Here is a 19,018-nt window from a genome sequence, read left to right on the forward strand (position 1 = left end):
GGTTCCCCAACTTTTCAACCATTCACTTGTAGCTCTGCCTTAAGCAGCTGTCTGATGCTAGCAAGTTACCTTGCATGTTTCCATGCTATTAAAAACAAGAACACTTAGCTCACACAGCACAGTATGAGCTTGGAAGGCCATATGTCATGGGTGATTTAGTAGAGATTCCTGCATTGGAGGGGGTTGGACTAGATGACGCTTGGAAGGTCCCCTTCAATCTCTATGAGTCTGTGATTCTAGGGCAGCTGCAACCTCCCCTACAGTTGTACCTAACACTACACGATACAGTACCTTTGGAACTCAAGAGGCCCAGTTTTCTTGTCTCCAACCTGTCTTTGTGTATCATTCATTCTCTCTCTCTCTCTCCCTCTCTCTCTCTCTCTCTCTCTCTCTCTCTCTCTCTCTCTCTCTCTAAATGAATTTCAGAATAGAGCAGAGTGTTTTCGTTTCAGGTACAAAAATGTCCGAGGCCAAACACCCCCCTTCTACTTCTTTACCTCAAGCTCAAGTTAAACATGAACCTACTATAATTTTATTTTTGCTTTTTTTCTAGAATTTTTATTGAAAATTTAATATACAAAAAAAAGATGCACGGGGAAAAACCCTGCTATGCTTAATAGAGGAGAATCTAAATAATACAATTTAAAGTAAAATTTTGTTATGATAGTGACGCTATAATAATATAATAATATCAAATTATAAACGTCCAAGCAGTATACACAGTTTTACAATATTTTGGACCTTATCAATCCAGTAAATTATAAAGACACTCAATTCTTCACCCCCCCCCAAAAAAATATAATCACCTGACTGTCCGCCTTCTCTGGCACTTACCATATTTGTGAGTTTGTCTGTTGTTGTTATTTAATTATATTATTACAGGTATTTGTGAACAATATCCCAAATTTTGATTACCCAATTGTACAGGGATGGTGCCTTTGATTTCTTCCAGTTATAACAGATAACTATTCCTCTGGAAGTCAGTAAATGCTGAACCAGTTCAATCTTCCTTTAATGCTATGTCTTCAACGTAGCTAAATATTTACTGGATTTATATCCCACCTTTTTTCTCCAAGAAGCTCAAAGTGGTGTACATGGTTCTCCCCCTCCTCATTTCATCCTCACAACAACCCTACGAGGTATATTAGGCTGAGAGGCAGTGACAGGCCAAAGTCACCCAGTGAGCTTCACGGCAACAATTATTAGGTCACGTGTATCCTATTATTGGGACGCGGGTGGCGCTGTGGTCTAAACCACAGAGCCTAGGACTTGCCGATCAGAAGGTTGCAGGTTCGAATCCCCGTGATGGGGTGAGCTCCCATTGCTCAGTCCCTGCTCCTGCCAACCTAGCAGTTCAAAAGCACGTCAAAGTGCAAGTAGATAAATAGGTACCACCCCGGTGGGAAGGTAAACGGCGTTTCCGTGCGCTGCTCTGGTTTGCCAGAAGCGGCTTAGTCATGCTGGCCACATGACCCAGAAGCTGTACGCCGGCTCCCTCGGCCAATAAAGCGAGATGAGCGCCGCAACGCGAGAGTCATCCGCGACTGGACCTAACAGTCAGGGGTCTCTTTACGTATCCTATTATTACCTTGATTTCAGTTGCTACATCCTCCCAGAATTTTTAAACTTTGAGGACAGCCCAGAAAATATGCAGCATTCCTGCATTCTCCACTCTGAATCTCCAGTGTCGATCACTAGCAGTATTATATATGTTTGGGACATGATGATTTTAAATACCAGTGGAGCATAAACTTTTAAAAACTTCATTTAAGAGATAGGACAGGTTATTGGGGGACTTTTGGCCATATCCACTTCCATGGATCTGTCTGAATTTCTTGTCCACGAGCTTGATTCCAACAGTTCAGATAGAAATTTCATTCTAATTCCTGGCTCTATACCAGTTTGTATATTTAGCGTAATACCGTTTTTGAGCCTTCCTTCAAAATCAAATTTTATAAGCCGAGATCTCTCTGGTACTGTGTTTTTTATCTGATCTTGCTGCAAACGCCCTGAGACTAACTGCCATCCTCTCTCTTTTAATGTCTTGAATAAAAAATAAAGTTGACCTTAATTCCCCACCCTACCCCTGACTCTGCAAAGGCAGAGGGGAAAGATTTGTTCACCTTAACCACAGCGGGCTCTCTCTGACATTTACAAACAAGAGTCAGTAGTCACCTGTGCAAAAACGGTGTGTGGTGTTTGTTTGCACCTACAGCCTGCACACCTTTGATGGACAAGATCCTTTCTGTACATTACGAACCAGCAGCACTACCTGAGCTCAGGTTGTGATTATGAAGGCAGCAGGTGATGCTCACTTGTCACTGGGATTGGTGGGTTTCACAGAGTTTGGGCCCCTTCACTCACCCACCAATCCATGCTTGTTTGCAGAGTTCAGCTGGGAGATTGTTTATACGCAATAACTACTCAGTGGTGCCAATGTGTATTGTGAACAATGTGATAGAGCAGAGAAAAAACAGGTTCTAACCACTGCTCACTGCTATAAAAGCTTGGTACGTTATTTGCTTTGAGCCTGATCTACCTTGCTGTCTTTTGCCGAGGATAAAATTGGTGAAGCCCTGCCTGTCAACCTAAGCTCCTTGGAGGAAGGGCAGAATAAAAATGCACTATGTCAAAATGAAATGTCGGAATGCACATTACTGCGGCAGGCTGCAAGTGGGAATCAACCATTTAAGGAAGGTTGTGGATGAATGGCTCTTTTCACTTCTTGACTCATCCACAGCAGGGGTTTCCCTCCCAGAAGAGCCAGAGTAAAAATATTCTCAGTACATGGAGTAAAAGGTGGAGCGGTGGCAAGAGTTGCAGAGAAGTAAGGCAAGGTATCAGAAGGTCAGCAGTTCGAATCCCCACGACGGGGTGAGCTCCCGTTGCTCAGTCCCTGCTCCTGCCCACCTAGCAGTTCAAAAGCACGTCAAAGTGCAAGTAGATAAATAGGTACCGCTCCAGCGGGGAGGTAAACGGCGTTTCCGTGCACTGCTCCGGTTCGCCAGAAGCGGCTTAGTCATGCTGGCCACATGACCTGGAAGCTGTACGCCGGCTCCCTCGGCCAATAAAGTGAGATGAGCGCCGCAACCCCAGAGTCGGCCATGACTGGACCTAATGGTCAGGGGTCCCTTTACCTTTTCTAAGGCAAGGTATAATGTGAGAACATGTCTGTGGCACAAAATTTAAATGAGCATAAGACATTCTCTCACCCAAAGGAATTCTGGGGACTGTAGTTCTCTGAGAGGAGGAACAGAAGTCTAACTGAGGAGACACAGACCCCTCACCAAACCAGAATTCTTTGGAAGAAGCCATGACAGCTGACATAAAAACCACGTATGTTAATTTTGTAGATACACCCTTTAAGCTTCTATGACCTGTTAACAGGGGCCTGCTTCACTTTGTTAAGGCACATAAAAATGTAACATGTTACGACCGAAACAACAGCCTTGCTGTGTGAGCTAAAGTGATCAGGCCTGAGACACACAACCTGGCATCTTTATTTTCAAGGGAATGCAAAGATGTAAGGCTAAACCACCCGACAAAATAGAAGTTTTGTTTCCTACCCAAATTTTACACAGCTAGAGTGCCCTCTCCCTGATGAGAAGGGCATCCCTCTCTCTTCCCTTATAGGAACAGTTATCCCCCCGAAATAGACTAATCATTCATATATATATATATATATATGAAAAGCAAATATATATATATATATATATATATGTCAAGGATGGGATGATACTCACACAAAGGATCCTGGCCAGGGATCCTTGTAGCAAGCAAAACTAGGAAAAGGTGAGGCACGGGAGAAGGAGATGCTGCAGACACCTGTTGCCTCTTGGGGTTTGGCTGGATAGTCTTCTCCGAATTCAAACTGCGAGAAAACTGTTTTTATAGAGACATAGGGTGGAAAGCAAAGTCCTGTTCCACAGGATCCAGAACGCCACAAGGTTGCAAAAGCAACACTGCCAAAATACAGGTTCTAGGTATCAAAAAATGTCTCAATATTGTCCTCTTCACGTGCTGGGGAACACAATTCAATACAGAGGCCACAAATCTCACCCATATTAGCTAGCAAAGTCCAAATTGCTTGCATCACAGTTTCGGCTTGATTTTCACACTTCAAATCCACCAGCCCCAACCTTGTTTTGCTGCTTCCAGCCTCTGTAAGCAAAAACCGTTCATATACACACAAGCCCAAATAAATATATCCATTCTGCTCTGTGGTTGCAATGCAGTTGCTAAGGCTCCTTATCTTCAAGTTGAAACAAGCTGCTAGTTGAAACTGCAAAGCTTTCATTTATTATGCTAATTTTTTAGTCTATCTGGGTCAAAGACTTAAAATCGAAGGACTAGTAAGAAAAAACGGGTAACGCAATGATACATGTTTTTAAAGCATTATATGCAATAAAGAATGCATATATATCATAAGCATAAATACCTCAAACAACCATTGACTTACAAGGTTGCCAGATATTCTTCTGCTTTATTAAGCTTGCCAACTTACTAAATAATACAACAAATGCATTTTAATCATGACAATTGACACATCAAGCATCACAAACTTTTATGGACTAGTACTCATGTCATTTTACTTATTTATTTATATATAAATTTGTATAGCCCTGTTTCATAAAAAATATATCAACGTGGTTTACAGCAGTAAAACCATTAAAAAGTTAAAAACATATATTAACCATGGTGAGAGGACATATTCTTAACTGCCTGCATAGGACTAGTGATCTACCGGTAGATCCCTGGCTGATCCTGGTAGATCATGGGATCCTTATTGTGTACAAAAAGTTATGGGGGAAATGCTAAAAAACTCTGTTCAATCCTCCCCCCCAAAAAGCTCAACAACTCTAGGTACTTCACTCCTAAAAAAAGCTAAACAATTCTGGGCAATCCACCCACCCACCCACCTCACACCAGCTCCTCCTCCATCCAATGACAATGGGTAGATCACTGCCAGGTTTTTTTTTATACTGGGAGTAGATCACAGTCTCTTAGGAATTGGATATGCCTGGACTAGTGGAATAGAACAGTTTTCAACAGGTGTTTAAGAGTTAGCACAAAAGGCACCTGCTGAATCTTCGTTGGCGAAGTCTTTCACAGGACTGCACTGATGACATTAAAGACTTGGTTTCTTGCTTAAAGAGGCTAAAAAGGCCATGAAATCGACACAGAAGTTCTTCCATATTTCTGTGCAAAGATCAAATGCGTATAAGATAGGAACACCGACCTTAATCTATAGTAGTAATTTGTGACAACACAGTCTTCCTGGCAATACTAAAACGAATTAAAAATTTGAAGAGGAGATGAACTCCTCAGTCTGGATGAAATCTAATTCCCTGATAAATTCTTTTTTTAAAAAAATAATCGTTATCAGTTTAAATTACACACTTATACAAAGATTTACAAAGAATTTACAATCTCATACTACAAAAAAAAATTAAAGAAAAAAGAATTAAGAAAAAAGAAAAGAAAAAATACAGAAAAAAAGAAGAAAAAGCAAATTTACGTATATAAAAAAACCTTAATCTTCCTAATTAATACTTAATTAAACGCTTAAATAAAAAAGACTTCTGACAAAATGAGTCTTCCAATCATTCTCATTCTACTGTTTATACTGTTGTTGTTTTCCCCGCACAGTTTTATATTCTTTAATATTGTTCCAGTCTACTCCACAAACGGTATTTGTTGTGTTTACAAGTATCACTCAAGTTCTGCTAATATGGTGTGATTGGTACAATATGATCTTATATAACCCTTAAATATTCCCTGATAAATTCTAATACCTACTCTAGATGCTCTCTTTTGTTAAAGGATTGTGACTTTCACAACAGCCTTCTGGGTAACTGAAATGCTCTCGCAGTGGGCTCTGAACATTGCCACTTTTGCTGTCCATTTCATTTTTTTTGCACAGAGATGGATCTGCTTAAATCTGATAGTCCTTAAATTGCCTCAAGAATTTTTGCGGCATTTTCTGAAACAGATTAAAACAGTTACCCCTCTCAACTTTTTAAAAGACAAACACAAGTTTGCAAAACATATTTATTAGACGAGTATATCACCTAGGAGCTGGAACTAAACCTAGCTTGCTTCCCCAATAAGAGTACAGCAAATAGCAAATTCAGGTTTGCTGTTGTGTAACATGTGCAGCATGTTTAAGAAGAGGCACAAATACAGGTTTTCAACTAAGAAAACAAAGTCCTTTTCACCAATTAAAACACCAGCAAACCTGAGCCAACGGGTGCACGCTCAGTAGGGGGATGAAGCCAATGGCTAATGCAATGTACCTGTATGATGAAAGAAGTGTTTACAAACATGTACTTGTCACACACATTACCTCCTTTAGGTATCAGGCAATGCAGCCTCTAAGGAGTAGTTGACACAGATGAATTTCCCCATGTGACTTTGTACACTTTTGCCAGCAGCCATGATCGTGGACCAAGGTGTGCAAAATCCTGGTCGCATTATTGTTATTAGTACTGAATTTTTAAAGGGATGCGGGTGGCGCTGTGGGTAAAACCTCAGCGCCTAGGACTTGCCGATCACATGGTCGGCGGTTCGAATCCCCGCGGCAGGGTGAGCTCCCGTCGTTCAGTCCCAGCTCCTGCCCACCTAGCAGTTCGAAAGCACCCTTAAGTGCAAGTAGATAAATAGGTACCGCTTTATAGCGGGAAGGTAAATGCCGTTTCCGTGTGCTGCTCAGGTGCCGGTTCGCCAGAGCAGCTTCGTCACGCTGGCCACGTGACCCGGAAGTGTCTGCGGACAGCGCTGGCTCCCGGCCTCTAGAGTGAGATGGGCGCACAACCCTAGAGTCTGTCAAGACTGGCCCGTACGGGCAGGGGTACCTTTACTGAATTTTTATTCCGCCCTCTGATTCAAAGGGTCCATATAACTCCCTCCCCTCATAAAGCTAACAATATAAAGCAAACATCAGGTTCCGTAACAGAGAAGGCCTTGTTCTATGCCGCTGTCCAAAAACTGTTGTCATTGGTGGGAATGTAAGTAGGGCGTCTCCCATAGATCTTAAGGCACAGGCTGTCAGGGGAGATGTGTGAGGCCTAGCCTTTCTTCACATGCATGTGTACCCACATGGAAGATTGTGGGGGGGGGGGGGGATTCGACAATGTGAACTGAACTGCGATGGCACCTGCCTTATTGGGATAAGATACAGCTTCTGCAAGGTACAGGTTGGCAAACAGTTTCTTGAAGAGTTGGTTAAGAAAGAAGGAAACACGGGTGTCACTACAGTGCTGTTTTCTGACGCTATGATGTTGTTGTCAATTAAGAAATAAATAAATTACTCCATGCGGTGGGGTTTCATATAGTGTGACTTTTAAAAAGTGACTCACTCTCTTTTATCCTCCAAGGCGCACTCCCATAAGCCTCTTGTCTGACCTTATGCTGACTTTTCTAGTACTAGAGCGAAAAATTGCTTGGAGGAAGATGTTTGGATCTCTTCCTACCTAGGAAATCCTTTCCCCACCTGCTGCCCTCCAGATGCTCTGGCTGTGGCTGGTGGGAGCTGTAGTCAAAATTTCTGGAAGGCACGAGGTTGGGGAACACAGACATAGGCATTAACTCAAGTAGCAGATGGTTAGATACCAGGATCTGGACAATAATATTAATGGATAACTGTTTCTGGGTCCTGTGCTTTTTCTCTGGGGGAAACTGAGGTGATTATCTGGTGTAGAACTTCGGCCTGGTCTACACTCACAGCAAAGCATGGTGGGAATAAGGTGGTCAAGAGTCTTGAATCAATATGAAAGAGGTGGTAGGCTGTGCATCTTCAGATGGCAGAGTATCTTCTCGTGCTAAAATATGGAGAACCATTTTAGCAGTACTCATTTCCTGCTCTGCTAGTCCTCTGCTTAGGAGGATTCTGCCTCCCTTACAAAAGCATTTTAAAATGTCACACCCAGGGACGGATTTAGGTTTGATGAGGCCCTAAGCTACTGAAGGTAATGAGGCCCTTTATATGTCCATCTGTCCTTTGTCAACAACAAATTCTCACTGTTTTTCGTGTTGAATATATGCTATACGGTAATTTATGGACCTAATAGGTATCTAAAGCCATTTGCACATAACAACATATGTATATTATCAAAGTAATTGTTCAACTGAAATACAATTAAGAAGAAGTATATTAATAGTGAAATACAATTAAGAAGAAGTATATTTTTGGGGGGCCCTAAGCTATAGCTTGTTTAGCTTATACATAAATCTGGCACTGGTCACATCCACTAACTTGCACCTCTCCCAAGTAGTACAGTCCATTTCACCATCTGCCGACTCGGAGCTTAACTAGACATTGAGAGGAGAGAGATGACATCATTACTCTGTGTGTTGTCCTGCCTTGCAGCCAGGGAACGACAGAGCAGCAAGTGGCATGATGGTGTTACTGTCATCTTTGAAATAGTAAAGCCCCGAGGTACTAAGACTGTACCATCTTAGACAGCACCAGACAGGCAAGGGACCATATTTTCAAATGGGGGACCACTTTCTGCAAGTAGAAACAAGGACTGGAAGAAGCAGGCTGGGCTGATCTCACAACTTTCTCTTTGATGTGCTAGTTTATGGAAATGGAGTTACATATTGGGGGGGGGGGAATGGCATTCCTACCTGCAGTTCTGAAGAGGTACAGGCCATGCTACCACCTTAGGATGGGAGAGAAATACAATCCAATTTGCATTTAAAGGGAGCCTGTCTTAAGTTGCAATTTCTGAAACAAACGCGCAAACTGAAACACAGCCTTCCCTTCAAAAATGTACACTTTGCTGAATTTTGCAATGCAGTTCTGCGGCCAAGTAATATGTGCAAAAATGCATGTACCGAAGCAAAGCGTACATAGAAATGCCTGTATCAGTGAAAATAGGATGCAAACACATTATGTAAAGGAAGGGAAATCGCTTTGCAGAAATGTGGATATTAGGAGAAAATTGCACTAAAAAGCTGTTGGGTTTTCAGGACTTCTTTTTTTTTTAAGGAATTGCAAACAGATGTGGAAGTGTGGAGAATTGAACTTAAGGTTGGGAAAATAAGCAAATGTGAGGAACCGAGGTTGTCAGATTTTCTCACTCCTGCCCCTCACCCTGCTGGATGTGGACAGTAGGCCACAGTTCTCTGTTCAAGCCCCACAGTCCCTGGTTGGGAAACAAGGAAGGGCAATGAGCTTCATAGAACAAGGCCAGGTCAAATAAAAACATTAATTGAGAGGGTGTGATCGCTGAAATGACACCCACAACTCTACACCCGCCCAAAACAATGTCATAAGCGTGTGCATTGTGGGTTGTTGTTTCTTTTAATTCCATGTTCTTGATCGCAGTTGAAATTGCGCCAGTGTTTTCTGGGTCACTTTGTGGTTTGCCACCTGTGATTAATACCCTTGAATGTCTGCAGCTGCTGCTGTGCGATTAAGTGGATCAGATTGGGTACAAATGAGCAGGTGGAAACCATAATTCCTATATGTCCTATTTTTTACTTAGTGACTCAAACATTTCCGGTTTGGGGTTTGCCACAGGGTGGAAATATTTCACCCTCTGCTATCTCTTTCCCTACCAGGTTTCTGCTTATATACCAAAGGTGAACCTTTTCTGACTACCCCTACTCCACAAACACTTTTTTTCTCTCACAGTGCTAACCCCCAAACAGGAGGTGTTTTTGAGCTTTTGAAAGCTTCTCCCCCCTTTGGCTCCGGCCTAGTGTTAACTCACGAGAGGAGGAGTACTCATTTGGAATATCCAGAGAGCGAAGCTAAATGTAAGGGGGAGGGGAGCTACCCCTGCATTTTGGATCAAGCAGGAATCCAAGAGCACCTTAGCACTACAAAGTTGTAATTCAGAATTACTGATTCTGCTGAGTGGTATCAAAGCCAGTGCAGTGCTTGGAGGAATTCAGCAAACCAGGATAGGGCTAGTGAGTCATATGCAAAGCATGGCAGAATCTAGACTTTCCTTTCCCCCCTCAAACACAATAGTGGTTATCTAGTAGAATGCAAATTTACTGGTTAGGTAAATAAAATACATTATGGTTGGTAATCCTAATATTTCTCCATTCTAAACATGTGTTGTAAGGTCCATTTTAAAATTCAAAACATACATTTTTCCACAGCCAGAAGGAGAAACATAGCATATATTTTTTCCAAGGCAAAAATACTGCTCACACCCCTCTGCCAAATAGTTGAACTGTTGCAACTTAGCCATTCTTCACTGAACTGTGGCCAGAAATAGCTATTCACCTTGTAATTTCACCATGAAAGTGTCATACAGATAGGACAAACTGCCTTCGTTGTGTGGTGAACAGAACGTTTTAAGCTTCCTCTAAGAGAGAATGCTAAAAAGCATCAAGATGTTTTGAACTGTGGATCCAATCTTACAGAAAAAGTCAGCATTCCCAACATTCTCTTGTCCTCAAATGGTACCAAGAAAAGCAATAGCCAAGACAGGACTGTGCAGGTGAAGAGAGGGAGCCATGCGAATTGGAGAAGGCTTGGATCTTAATGGCTGGAATGACCAAAGGCAGGGATCCAAGGATAGCTCCCCACCCCAGTGGCACCTTCTGTAAGTGCCAAAGGTAAAGCACAGCCATGAGAACACTATTGTAGTAATGGCAGCATCTTCTCACCATCCCTGAAACTGAGTTGCAAGGACTGCACTGGCAGTTCTCATATAGGAATGCAGAATGAGAGCCAGTGTGGTGTAGTGGTTAAGAGCGGTAGTCTCGTAATCTGGGAAACCGGGTTCGCGTCTCCGCTCCTCCACATGCAGCTGCTGGGTGACCTTGGGCCAATCACACTTCTTTGAAGTCTCTCAGCCCCACTCACCTCACAGAGTGTTTGTTGTGGGGGAGGAAGGGAAAGGAGAATGTTAGCCGCTTTGAGACTCCTTAAATGGAGTGAAAGGCGGGATATCAAATCCAAACTCTTCTTCTTCTTCTTTATATGGATGTTTCGCAACCTTAACCTGTTGCAGGATCTTAGCCAGACCCAGTTGAATATAGCAGAGCATACACAGACTTTCAGAAGCAATCAGTTGCAGGCAGGTAGGATGAGGCAGGAACAAGACGCTGCTACCAGTAACTTGGTTACTTAGAGGTGTTTCTTATTTACAGCAGACTTTACAAGTTACTATATACAGGATACAGACACGGATCTCAACTCTCTCACTGAACAAACTCCACACGACTCTCAGAACACACACTGACCAACCAACTATCCAGCAAGGAATGCCATGAGTCATCATGCCTATGTGGAGACCTTGACCAATAGCAGAGTTGTATCCAAGGTCCCATATCTCTAGGAAGAATAACTCCCTCTGCTCAGTCTTCTTGGCCTTCGGCCAACTTCTTAATTGCTTTGTGGGAAGCTGCATCAGATAGCTTGTAGTCAAAAATCCCAAAAGTTTATCTCTGCAGAATGTACAGAGACACACAGTAACTTCCCGGGGCTTGCAATACAATATACCAAATATTCATAAGCCTTCCCATTGCCTGCACAGAGCCCGCCCTAACGCTGGATATTTTCTTAGTTAATCATATTCATGAGTTCAAAACAAGAAACTGAAAAGTTTCAGCATCCCTTGAGAAACGGGGCTAATTTTCTTTGATTCATCTTTTCTAGAACTGGCATCTGAGTCATAGACAAATGTCATTCTGTGGGGGATTTTTCCTTTTTTCTTTTTAAAATTCCTTTTATCTATCAGATGGATCACAAGATTGACAGAGAATCTTGTCAGCGGGTTCTCAAGCACATTACTAAAGAAACGTGAGTGGTTGGTTTCAAACCCATCCACTGAAACAGCCTGCCAAGTTTCGTGGTCCTTGAGTCATAGTATTGCCAGTGATAAATATCTCAAGGGTTTGACATTCTAGTTTCTATCCTTCTAGCACAGAGGACTTTAATATGAAAAATGTCATTGCCTGCTGTGTGTGAAAATGTTGCTTGTGGCAGCAGAATTCCATTGCCTTATGGCCAAGGCTGGATGGATCCCATGATACTATAACTGTAGCAGAGATATGCAGAAATCAGTACTGGCTGCAGAATTCAGCTGCTGGAGAATGTCAGCTTCTGTTTTGTCCTATTTAAAAAAGGCAGGTTTCAGGACCGCAATACCTCAAGGACTGCCTCTTTCCACATGAACCTACGCAGACCCTGTGATCATCTTCTGAGGCCCTTCTTCATGTGCCTCCTCCTCGAGAGGTCCGGAGGGGGGCAACACGAGAACAGGGCCTTCTCTGCAGTGGCTCCCCGTCTGTGGAATGCTCTCCCCAGAGAAGTTCGCCTGGTGCCTCCATTATACGCCTTTAGGTGCCAAGCAAAAACATTCCTTTTTAACCAGGCCTTTGGTTGACCTGATGGGCATCCTAGACCACTTTAAAATGCGGCTCTTTTTTGGGGTGGGGTGTTACTGGGATATTGTTCTTATTTTGATTTTATATATTGTGATCTTTTTCGTGAACCGCCCTGAGACCTCCAGGTATAGGGCGGTATATAAATTCAATAAATAAATAATAAAATAATCCTTAAGCTAGACCTGAAAGTGTTCAGGGAATGCTAGCGAGAGGAACAGGAGAGGCCGAGGCAGAGTAGAATTCCCAACAGGGGTGGGGCCTCAATACCCCATGTACAGTGGTGCCTCGCAAGATGAAATTAATTCGTTCCGCGAGTTTTTTCGTCTAGCGAATTTTTCGTCTTGCGAAACACGAAATCCCATAGGAATGCATTGAAATTCAATTAATGCATTCCTATGGTCAAAAAAAGTCCAAACAAAGCCAAATTTGGTACAACAAGAGTTTATTAAGTGCTCTTTAAAGTCACACATACTGTAAAGAGCATTTCAAAAATTGAAGGAACAATAAATTAAGTTTCTAAACATGACAGAAAAACATTTAAAAATCAACAAAGTGTACAGTACATTTTCTAAGACTCTGGGGGACAACTCGAAGAAGGTTCCTCTTCCACTCTTTGCTTCTTGCTGAAGAACCCCCTCCTCAACTGTTCCCCCAGCCACCCACCACACAGAAATTCAAATCCAGAATTTTTTTAAAAAAACAGCAGAGTGGCCCAATGGTCACAGAAAATCATAAAAATGCAGAAAAAAACACACAAGCTTCCAGATTCTTGCAAACCCCTCCCCAACACCAAGTCCTTGAATTCCAAACACCCCAACCCAAAATCCAAAACCCCCCCAAAAAGTTTTAAAAGTTTAAAAAAAGTTTTGGAAAAGCTTCAAAAATCACCAAAGTCTTCAAAAACCTCAAAAAAGGCTACCACACCACGTTCTATGAGTTGCTCCTCGAAGTCAAGTCGCAACTGTATTAACGGTGTTAAGAAAAAGGAAACAAACTTGCAAGACGTTTTCGTTTTTCGTCTTGCGAAGCAAGCCCATAGGGAAATTCGTCTTGCGAAGCAGCTCAAAAAAAGCAAAACCCTTTTGTCTAGCGAGTTTTTGTCTTGCGAGGCATTCGTCTTGCGGGGCACCACTGTATTGTTTTTAATAGTATCTTATATTGCGATGTTGTGCACTGCCCTGATATTTTAGAACATGGTGGCACAGAGATGCTTTTGTACGCAAAATGTATTTATTTATAAAAGTATTTTCATGCTGCCACGGTATAAATGTAAGGCAGTTTTAGAACTTTACCCTGTAACATCCTCATGCATCCTTCTGTCCCACAGGTGAGAAACGCTCCAGCTTTGAAGTGAATTACAACCCCAGCTTTGTGTACGAGAAGGAGAGGGAGGCCATGTTGCAAGGATGCCTGCTGGACCAACAAGCCATCAACAATTCCATGGGCTACCTTGGCGCAGAATCCCTGCGCCCGCTTGTGCAGAACCCGGCACCCCCGACCTCAGAGATGGTGCCCGTGATCAGCAGCCTGTACCCCCTGGCACTCACCCGCTCTGAAGTGCCCAACGGCAACCCTCAGGAGGTGGAAAAGAGCCATGCCCAGCTGAGAGACAAGGCTATGTCTTCCGACAGAGGCCTTTCTCCAAACAACAGCGGCCAAGATTCCACAGACTCAGACAGCAACCAAGAGGAGCACCAGAGCCTTGCCTACCACCAGAACCAAGCAGCTCCTCCTCCTCTGCAGTCCCGTAATGGGCTCCTGGTCTACAAGGAGCACCCCAGGTCCTACGAGATCTTCAGGCCACCCGTCGTTTGCCCTCGTGACGTCTTGAAAGTCTTCAACAAGGAAGGCGAACCCATTGGGGTCTACCGATGTGACCACTGCCGCGTCCTCTTCCTGGATTATGTGATGTTCACCATCCACATGGGATGCCACGGCTTCCGTGACCCTTTTGAGTGTAATTTGTGTGGCCACCGGAGCCATGACAAATACGAGTTCTCCTCCCACATAGTCCGTGGCGAGCACAGAATGGGACTGAAATGAGAGCAGAACTTCTCCCATCAGTTTCTGGGGAGACTCGTGCACTGTAACCTAAAACCAGTCCAAAACCAAGTTCGAGTATTGTGTGATTTCTACCAAACAGCCTGGGGGGGTGGGGGTGGGGAATTATAACTTGTGGGTATTTCCTTGACTCCATGGATCTACAGTCTTCAGGGTTCCTTGTCCAGGAACGTGGGGAGTTTAAGACTAGTTTACATTTGTAGTGTAGTCAGATTTTTAAAACCCTTAAAAAAAAAGTGGAGAGATTTCGTTGACATTTTTCTGTACCACCTGTAAAAAAGGTTCGGCCAGAGGTGAGAAATCTGTAGGCCCCAAGCCCGGATGTTGCTGGGCTACAACTCATATCACCCTTAGCACCCCTCAGAAACGTGAAAAATTAAGCGGTATATAAATGTCTTAAATAAAAATAGAGAAATATTGGCCATGCTCTCTGAGGCTGATGAGTGCTGGGAATCCCACAGTGTCTGAAATGTCCTTTGGTGACTCAGCCCTGGGTTAGGCTCACAGTTAACGCAGACCGGAAACTAAGATGGCTACCCCCAACAGTGCTTAATTTCTGAAAACAACAACAATGGCGGAGAGGGAAGAAAGGGTGTCGGGGCTTAGTTTCCAGCATTTGGTGCTTGGAGATGGCTGGACCTGTGGTTTGTGAAGGCTCAGGTGCTTTTTGTTAATTTTTCAATTATTCCGGGACCTCAGGCCAGTTTATATAATCTGCAGAGCAAACTGAGAAAGTAGCTTTTCCACCTCATGTTGTGAGCGAAGGAAGCTGCCCCTGATTGTCCTCCTGGCTCATTATTGTAAAGATTTAGGCGGTGGAGAGTCCTTTATATCATCTGATCCTCCTCCTCTTACTTTTTTTTTTAAGCTGGAGAGGCTGGGGACTGAACCTGGAACCATCCATTTGGAAAGCATGGAGCTATAGACCCCACCTGTGGGAACCGCATGTTTGATTGGTTCACCCTACGGACGCAAAATAGTGCCTTGCATTTGGAAAAGCAGCATGCCAGAAACAAGGCTAGACTGCAGGCCATCTCCCTAGCATGCTGTTTTCCTGAGGAGAGTGGGGAGCTTCTTCTGTCAGAGAGCATTCAGTCCATTGATTCCCTTCCCAAAGGCAGGCCTCCTAAAGTAGTCCAACCCGCATTCTTCCCTTGGTGCCCTGGCAATGAAAAAGAGGGCTTATCTACACTTACCTTTCTCCCTGTTCCTTCCAGGCACAGGTCTGCACTTAAAAGCTCCATGCCCAAACATTTGCCGGGGGCGGGGCACAAACATCAATTGGGGTTTTCTGTGGATGGCTGTTTGCTCTGATCGAGCTTTAAAGAGCAGGTTTTCAGCGGAAAAGGTCTAGAGCAGAGGTCAGCAACCTTTTTCAGCTGTGAGCTGGTCCATCATCCTTCAGACCATGCGGTGGGCCGGACTATATTTTGAAAAAAATAATGAACGAATTCCTATGCCCCACAAATAACCCAGAGATACATTTTAAATAAAAGCACACATTCTACTCATGTAAAAACACGCTGATTCCCAGGGCCGGATTGAGAAGGTGTTTGGGCCGCATCCGGCCCCCAGGCCTTAGGTTGCCTACCCCGGTCTAGAGCAAAACCAAAAAGGGGCGATCGGACAGGGAGCAGGTGATGTCTGGAAAGAGTGGAGGAAAGGCAGATGTGGATAAGCCCACAGTTATTGGGCTAAGATTGAGCCCTGACCTCAGTGAGTTATATTTCTTTATAGGGTGAGTTCTCAGTTGCTGCAGTTTCCAGTGGTCCTTGGTAGAGGAGCCATTCAACCAGCTTGTTTGTAGCAGAAGTGTGACTTTCGTTTTATCCTGTCAGTAGCAAAGATGTAAAAGTGGTCTTTTGTTCTTGTCACACTGGTGAGCCTTTTTATATATGCCTTAAGGGCAATCTGTGCTATTTCCATCTCTCTCTTGCTCTCTCTCTCTCTTGTTGGTGTGTGTGTGTGTGTGTGTGTGTGTGTGTGTGTGTGTGTAAAAGAGAGAAAACACACACACACACATTCCCTCTTCCTCCCTGTCTTTCAGTTCACATGTCATTATCCTTCAGGGGCACCTCTGTTCCTGGACAAATCACTAGTCTTGCATATTTAGAGTTGCCAGCTTGCAACTTCAGACAGTACTGGCTACAGATGGGTGAATCTACCAAATTTCAGTTTCCCTCAGCTTCTTATTTTTTCCAGTCATGTGTTCAATATTTCCACAACAGCCATCGAATCTAATGCGCGCCTCAATTTTCAGAACCTTGAAACAATAAGAGTATTTGCTGGCGAATGTAAATGTGCCATTAAGTCTAATCTGCACCTTAATTTTCGCAGCGTAACTTGGCCAAAAAAGGTGAGCATTAGATTTGAGTAAATACTGTATTTGCCTGTAATTTTCGCAATGCAATTTCCTCTAAGATGATGCATTTATTTTCCACGCACAACACATACATATGTGCACATCTTTCCCCTGTATTTTGGTACATGTTACTTGGTTTGAGAACTTCACTGCAAAATTCAGAGAAGTTCAGCATGTGAATTGTTTCAGAAATGGTGAGATAAGTAGAATCACCTTTAAAGGTGAACTTAATATAATTAATCTCCCACCCCTAGTTCTGACCCCACCTCTTAACAGGGTCAGTAGGCAGAGCTAAGGACGTGTGCAGAGGAAGTCAACCAAGATGAACAAGGGTCTGGAAACCAAGCCTTATGAGGAATGGTTGAGGGAATTGGGTATGCTTAGCCTGGGAAAGAGACTGAGAGAAGATAGGATAGCTGTCTTCAAGTATCTAAAGGGCTGTCACATGGAAGATGGAGCAAGCTTGTCTCCTGCTCTGAAGTGCAGGACCTGAACCAATGGCTTCAAGTTACAAGAAAAAAGATTCTGACTAAACATCAGGAAGACGTTTCTGACAGTAACAGCTGTTTGACCATGGAACTGACTCCCACAAGAGGTGGTGGACTGCCCTCCCTTTGAGGCTTTTAAGCAGCGTTTTGGATCGCCATTTGTCATGGATGCTTTAGTTGAAATTCCCGCATTTCAGGGGGTTGGACTACATGACCCCTGGGGTCCCTTCCAACTCTGCAATTCTATGATTCTCCAAGTTGGTGGGGCTTATTTGACAAGAAGAAACCAAACCTTTAGGGTCATTGGCCCTGTTTTCTGGAACACTCTGCCAACAGAGATTCAGCAGGCAGCGTCTGTTTCAACTTTTAAATGCCTGCTGAAAACTTTTCCATTCTATCAGGCTTATGCAGGTAATTAAGAATATGCGCTAGCTGATTTCTGATTTTAACATTTTATGTCTTTTTATTGTATGATTTTATGTATAAATGTAAACTGCGAATTTTTTATAATCTTTATTTTTTGTGGTTTTTTTATGAATTTAAATATTTTTTATAAATAAGGGAAAAGGAAACAAAACATTTAAGAAGTAGGGGGCATGGAGAGGGACAGCTACTCCACTCACCCAAAAACACAGGGACAAATTGTTTGCAACCCCTGAGTGTAGCAGTTTGGAGCCTGGCTTCACCCCAGTTCTTTGGATAGTCCCTGTATTGGGTAAACCTGGATTCGCAAGGGGAAAGCATTGAGATAGTTGTCACGTCCTGAGGACTACACAAATTAAACGGGAACACAAACAGCTGTGAACCCGCAGTAAACTCTGGTGTTGGCAAACCCACATTCTGGATTTGGAGAAAAGAAGTCTTCAGAAAACATTCTGAAATTAAGGGTGTACCATTCAGTTTTACCTAACGTCTTATTTTGAGATAAATGTGGAGGTTTTTGCTTGTGAACCTTCCTTGCTTGTGAACCTTCCTTGGGAGTTGCTCTTGCCTCTGTTGAGAACTGGCAGAAGGAAGCCACTGTTGCCTTGTGATAGGAAACCCTCCATGGAAGCTGAGAACGCTATTGCCTTACCTTGGAGGGCCGCGAATGTGCCTCTGCATTAACATTGCTGCTTCTGACTACTCGTCGCTCATGGCTGTCGCTCTGATGACAGCACACTGGCGTGTTTCTGCTTCGAAAATAGGTCTCTGCACTTGTTCTGGAGTTCTTTCGTTCCAGTCGAAGAATAATGGGAACCTGCTGTCAAGTATTCCGAGTGTGTTTGTTTTCAAAAAGTGTTATCTACAGTGTAAAGTGATGAATTTATTTTTTAATACAAAGTGCTTTTTTCAGTACCCGTGGCTCTGTATGTTTTGGTTTCTTTTTCCACCAAGGTAATAAAGGGGGAGGCACCACATGGTTTGGAGCACATCTTCCTGAACCGGAAGATGCAATCGGTGTACAAAAGTCACTTGAGATGCTTCGAAGCGGAGACAACTTAGCAGCACCCAGTTGCCACTGTCCCAAGAAGGCACGGCACAGGGAGAGCAGTGTGTGGGCACACTCACACGCCACAGCCCAGTGGAGTAGAGGGGCAGCAACGCTGCCACAGACTCTCCTCCTTTCCGCCTGACCTGGGAGCGGAGCTATAGCTCAGGCTTTCTCAAACTCTGCCCTCCAGATGTTTTGAGACTACAATTCCCATCATCATTGACTACTGGTCCTACTAGCTAGGGATCATGGGAGTTGTAGGCCAAAAACATCTGGAGG

At 43.5% G+C, this 19,018-nt stretch overlaps 1 protein-coding gene across 3 annotated transcripts in view; it reads left to right on the top strand.

Moving 5' to 3' along the window:
* IKZF3 (IKAROS family zinc finger 3) overlaps positions 1 to 19,018 on the top strand; it is a 92,209-nt gene that overhangs the window by 44,403 nt on the left and 28,788 nt on the right. For 2 of the 3 annotated variants that reach the window (XM_081168680.1, XM_081168682.1), the window contains one exon: positions 13,682 to 16,402. In XM_081168680.1, the coding sequence (XP_081024806.1) occupies positions 13,682 to 14,397 (716 nt within the window). In that variant the 3' untranslated portion in view covers positions 14,398 to 16,402. The remainder of the gene's footprint in view (positions 1 to 13,681; positions 16,403 to 19,018) is intronic. The other variant, XM_081168681.1, reaches the window with a different exon arrangement.

Source organism: Podarcis bocagei (genome assembly GCF_964188305.1).
Source record: "Podarcis bocagei genome assembly, chromosome: 13".
Classification (NCBI taxonomy): domain Eukaryota; kingdom Metazoa; phylum Chordata; class Lepidosauria; order Squamata; family Lacertidae; genus Podarcis; species Podarcis bocagei.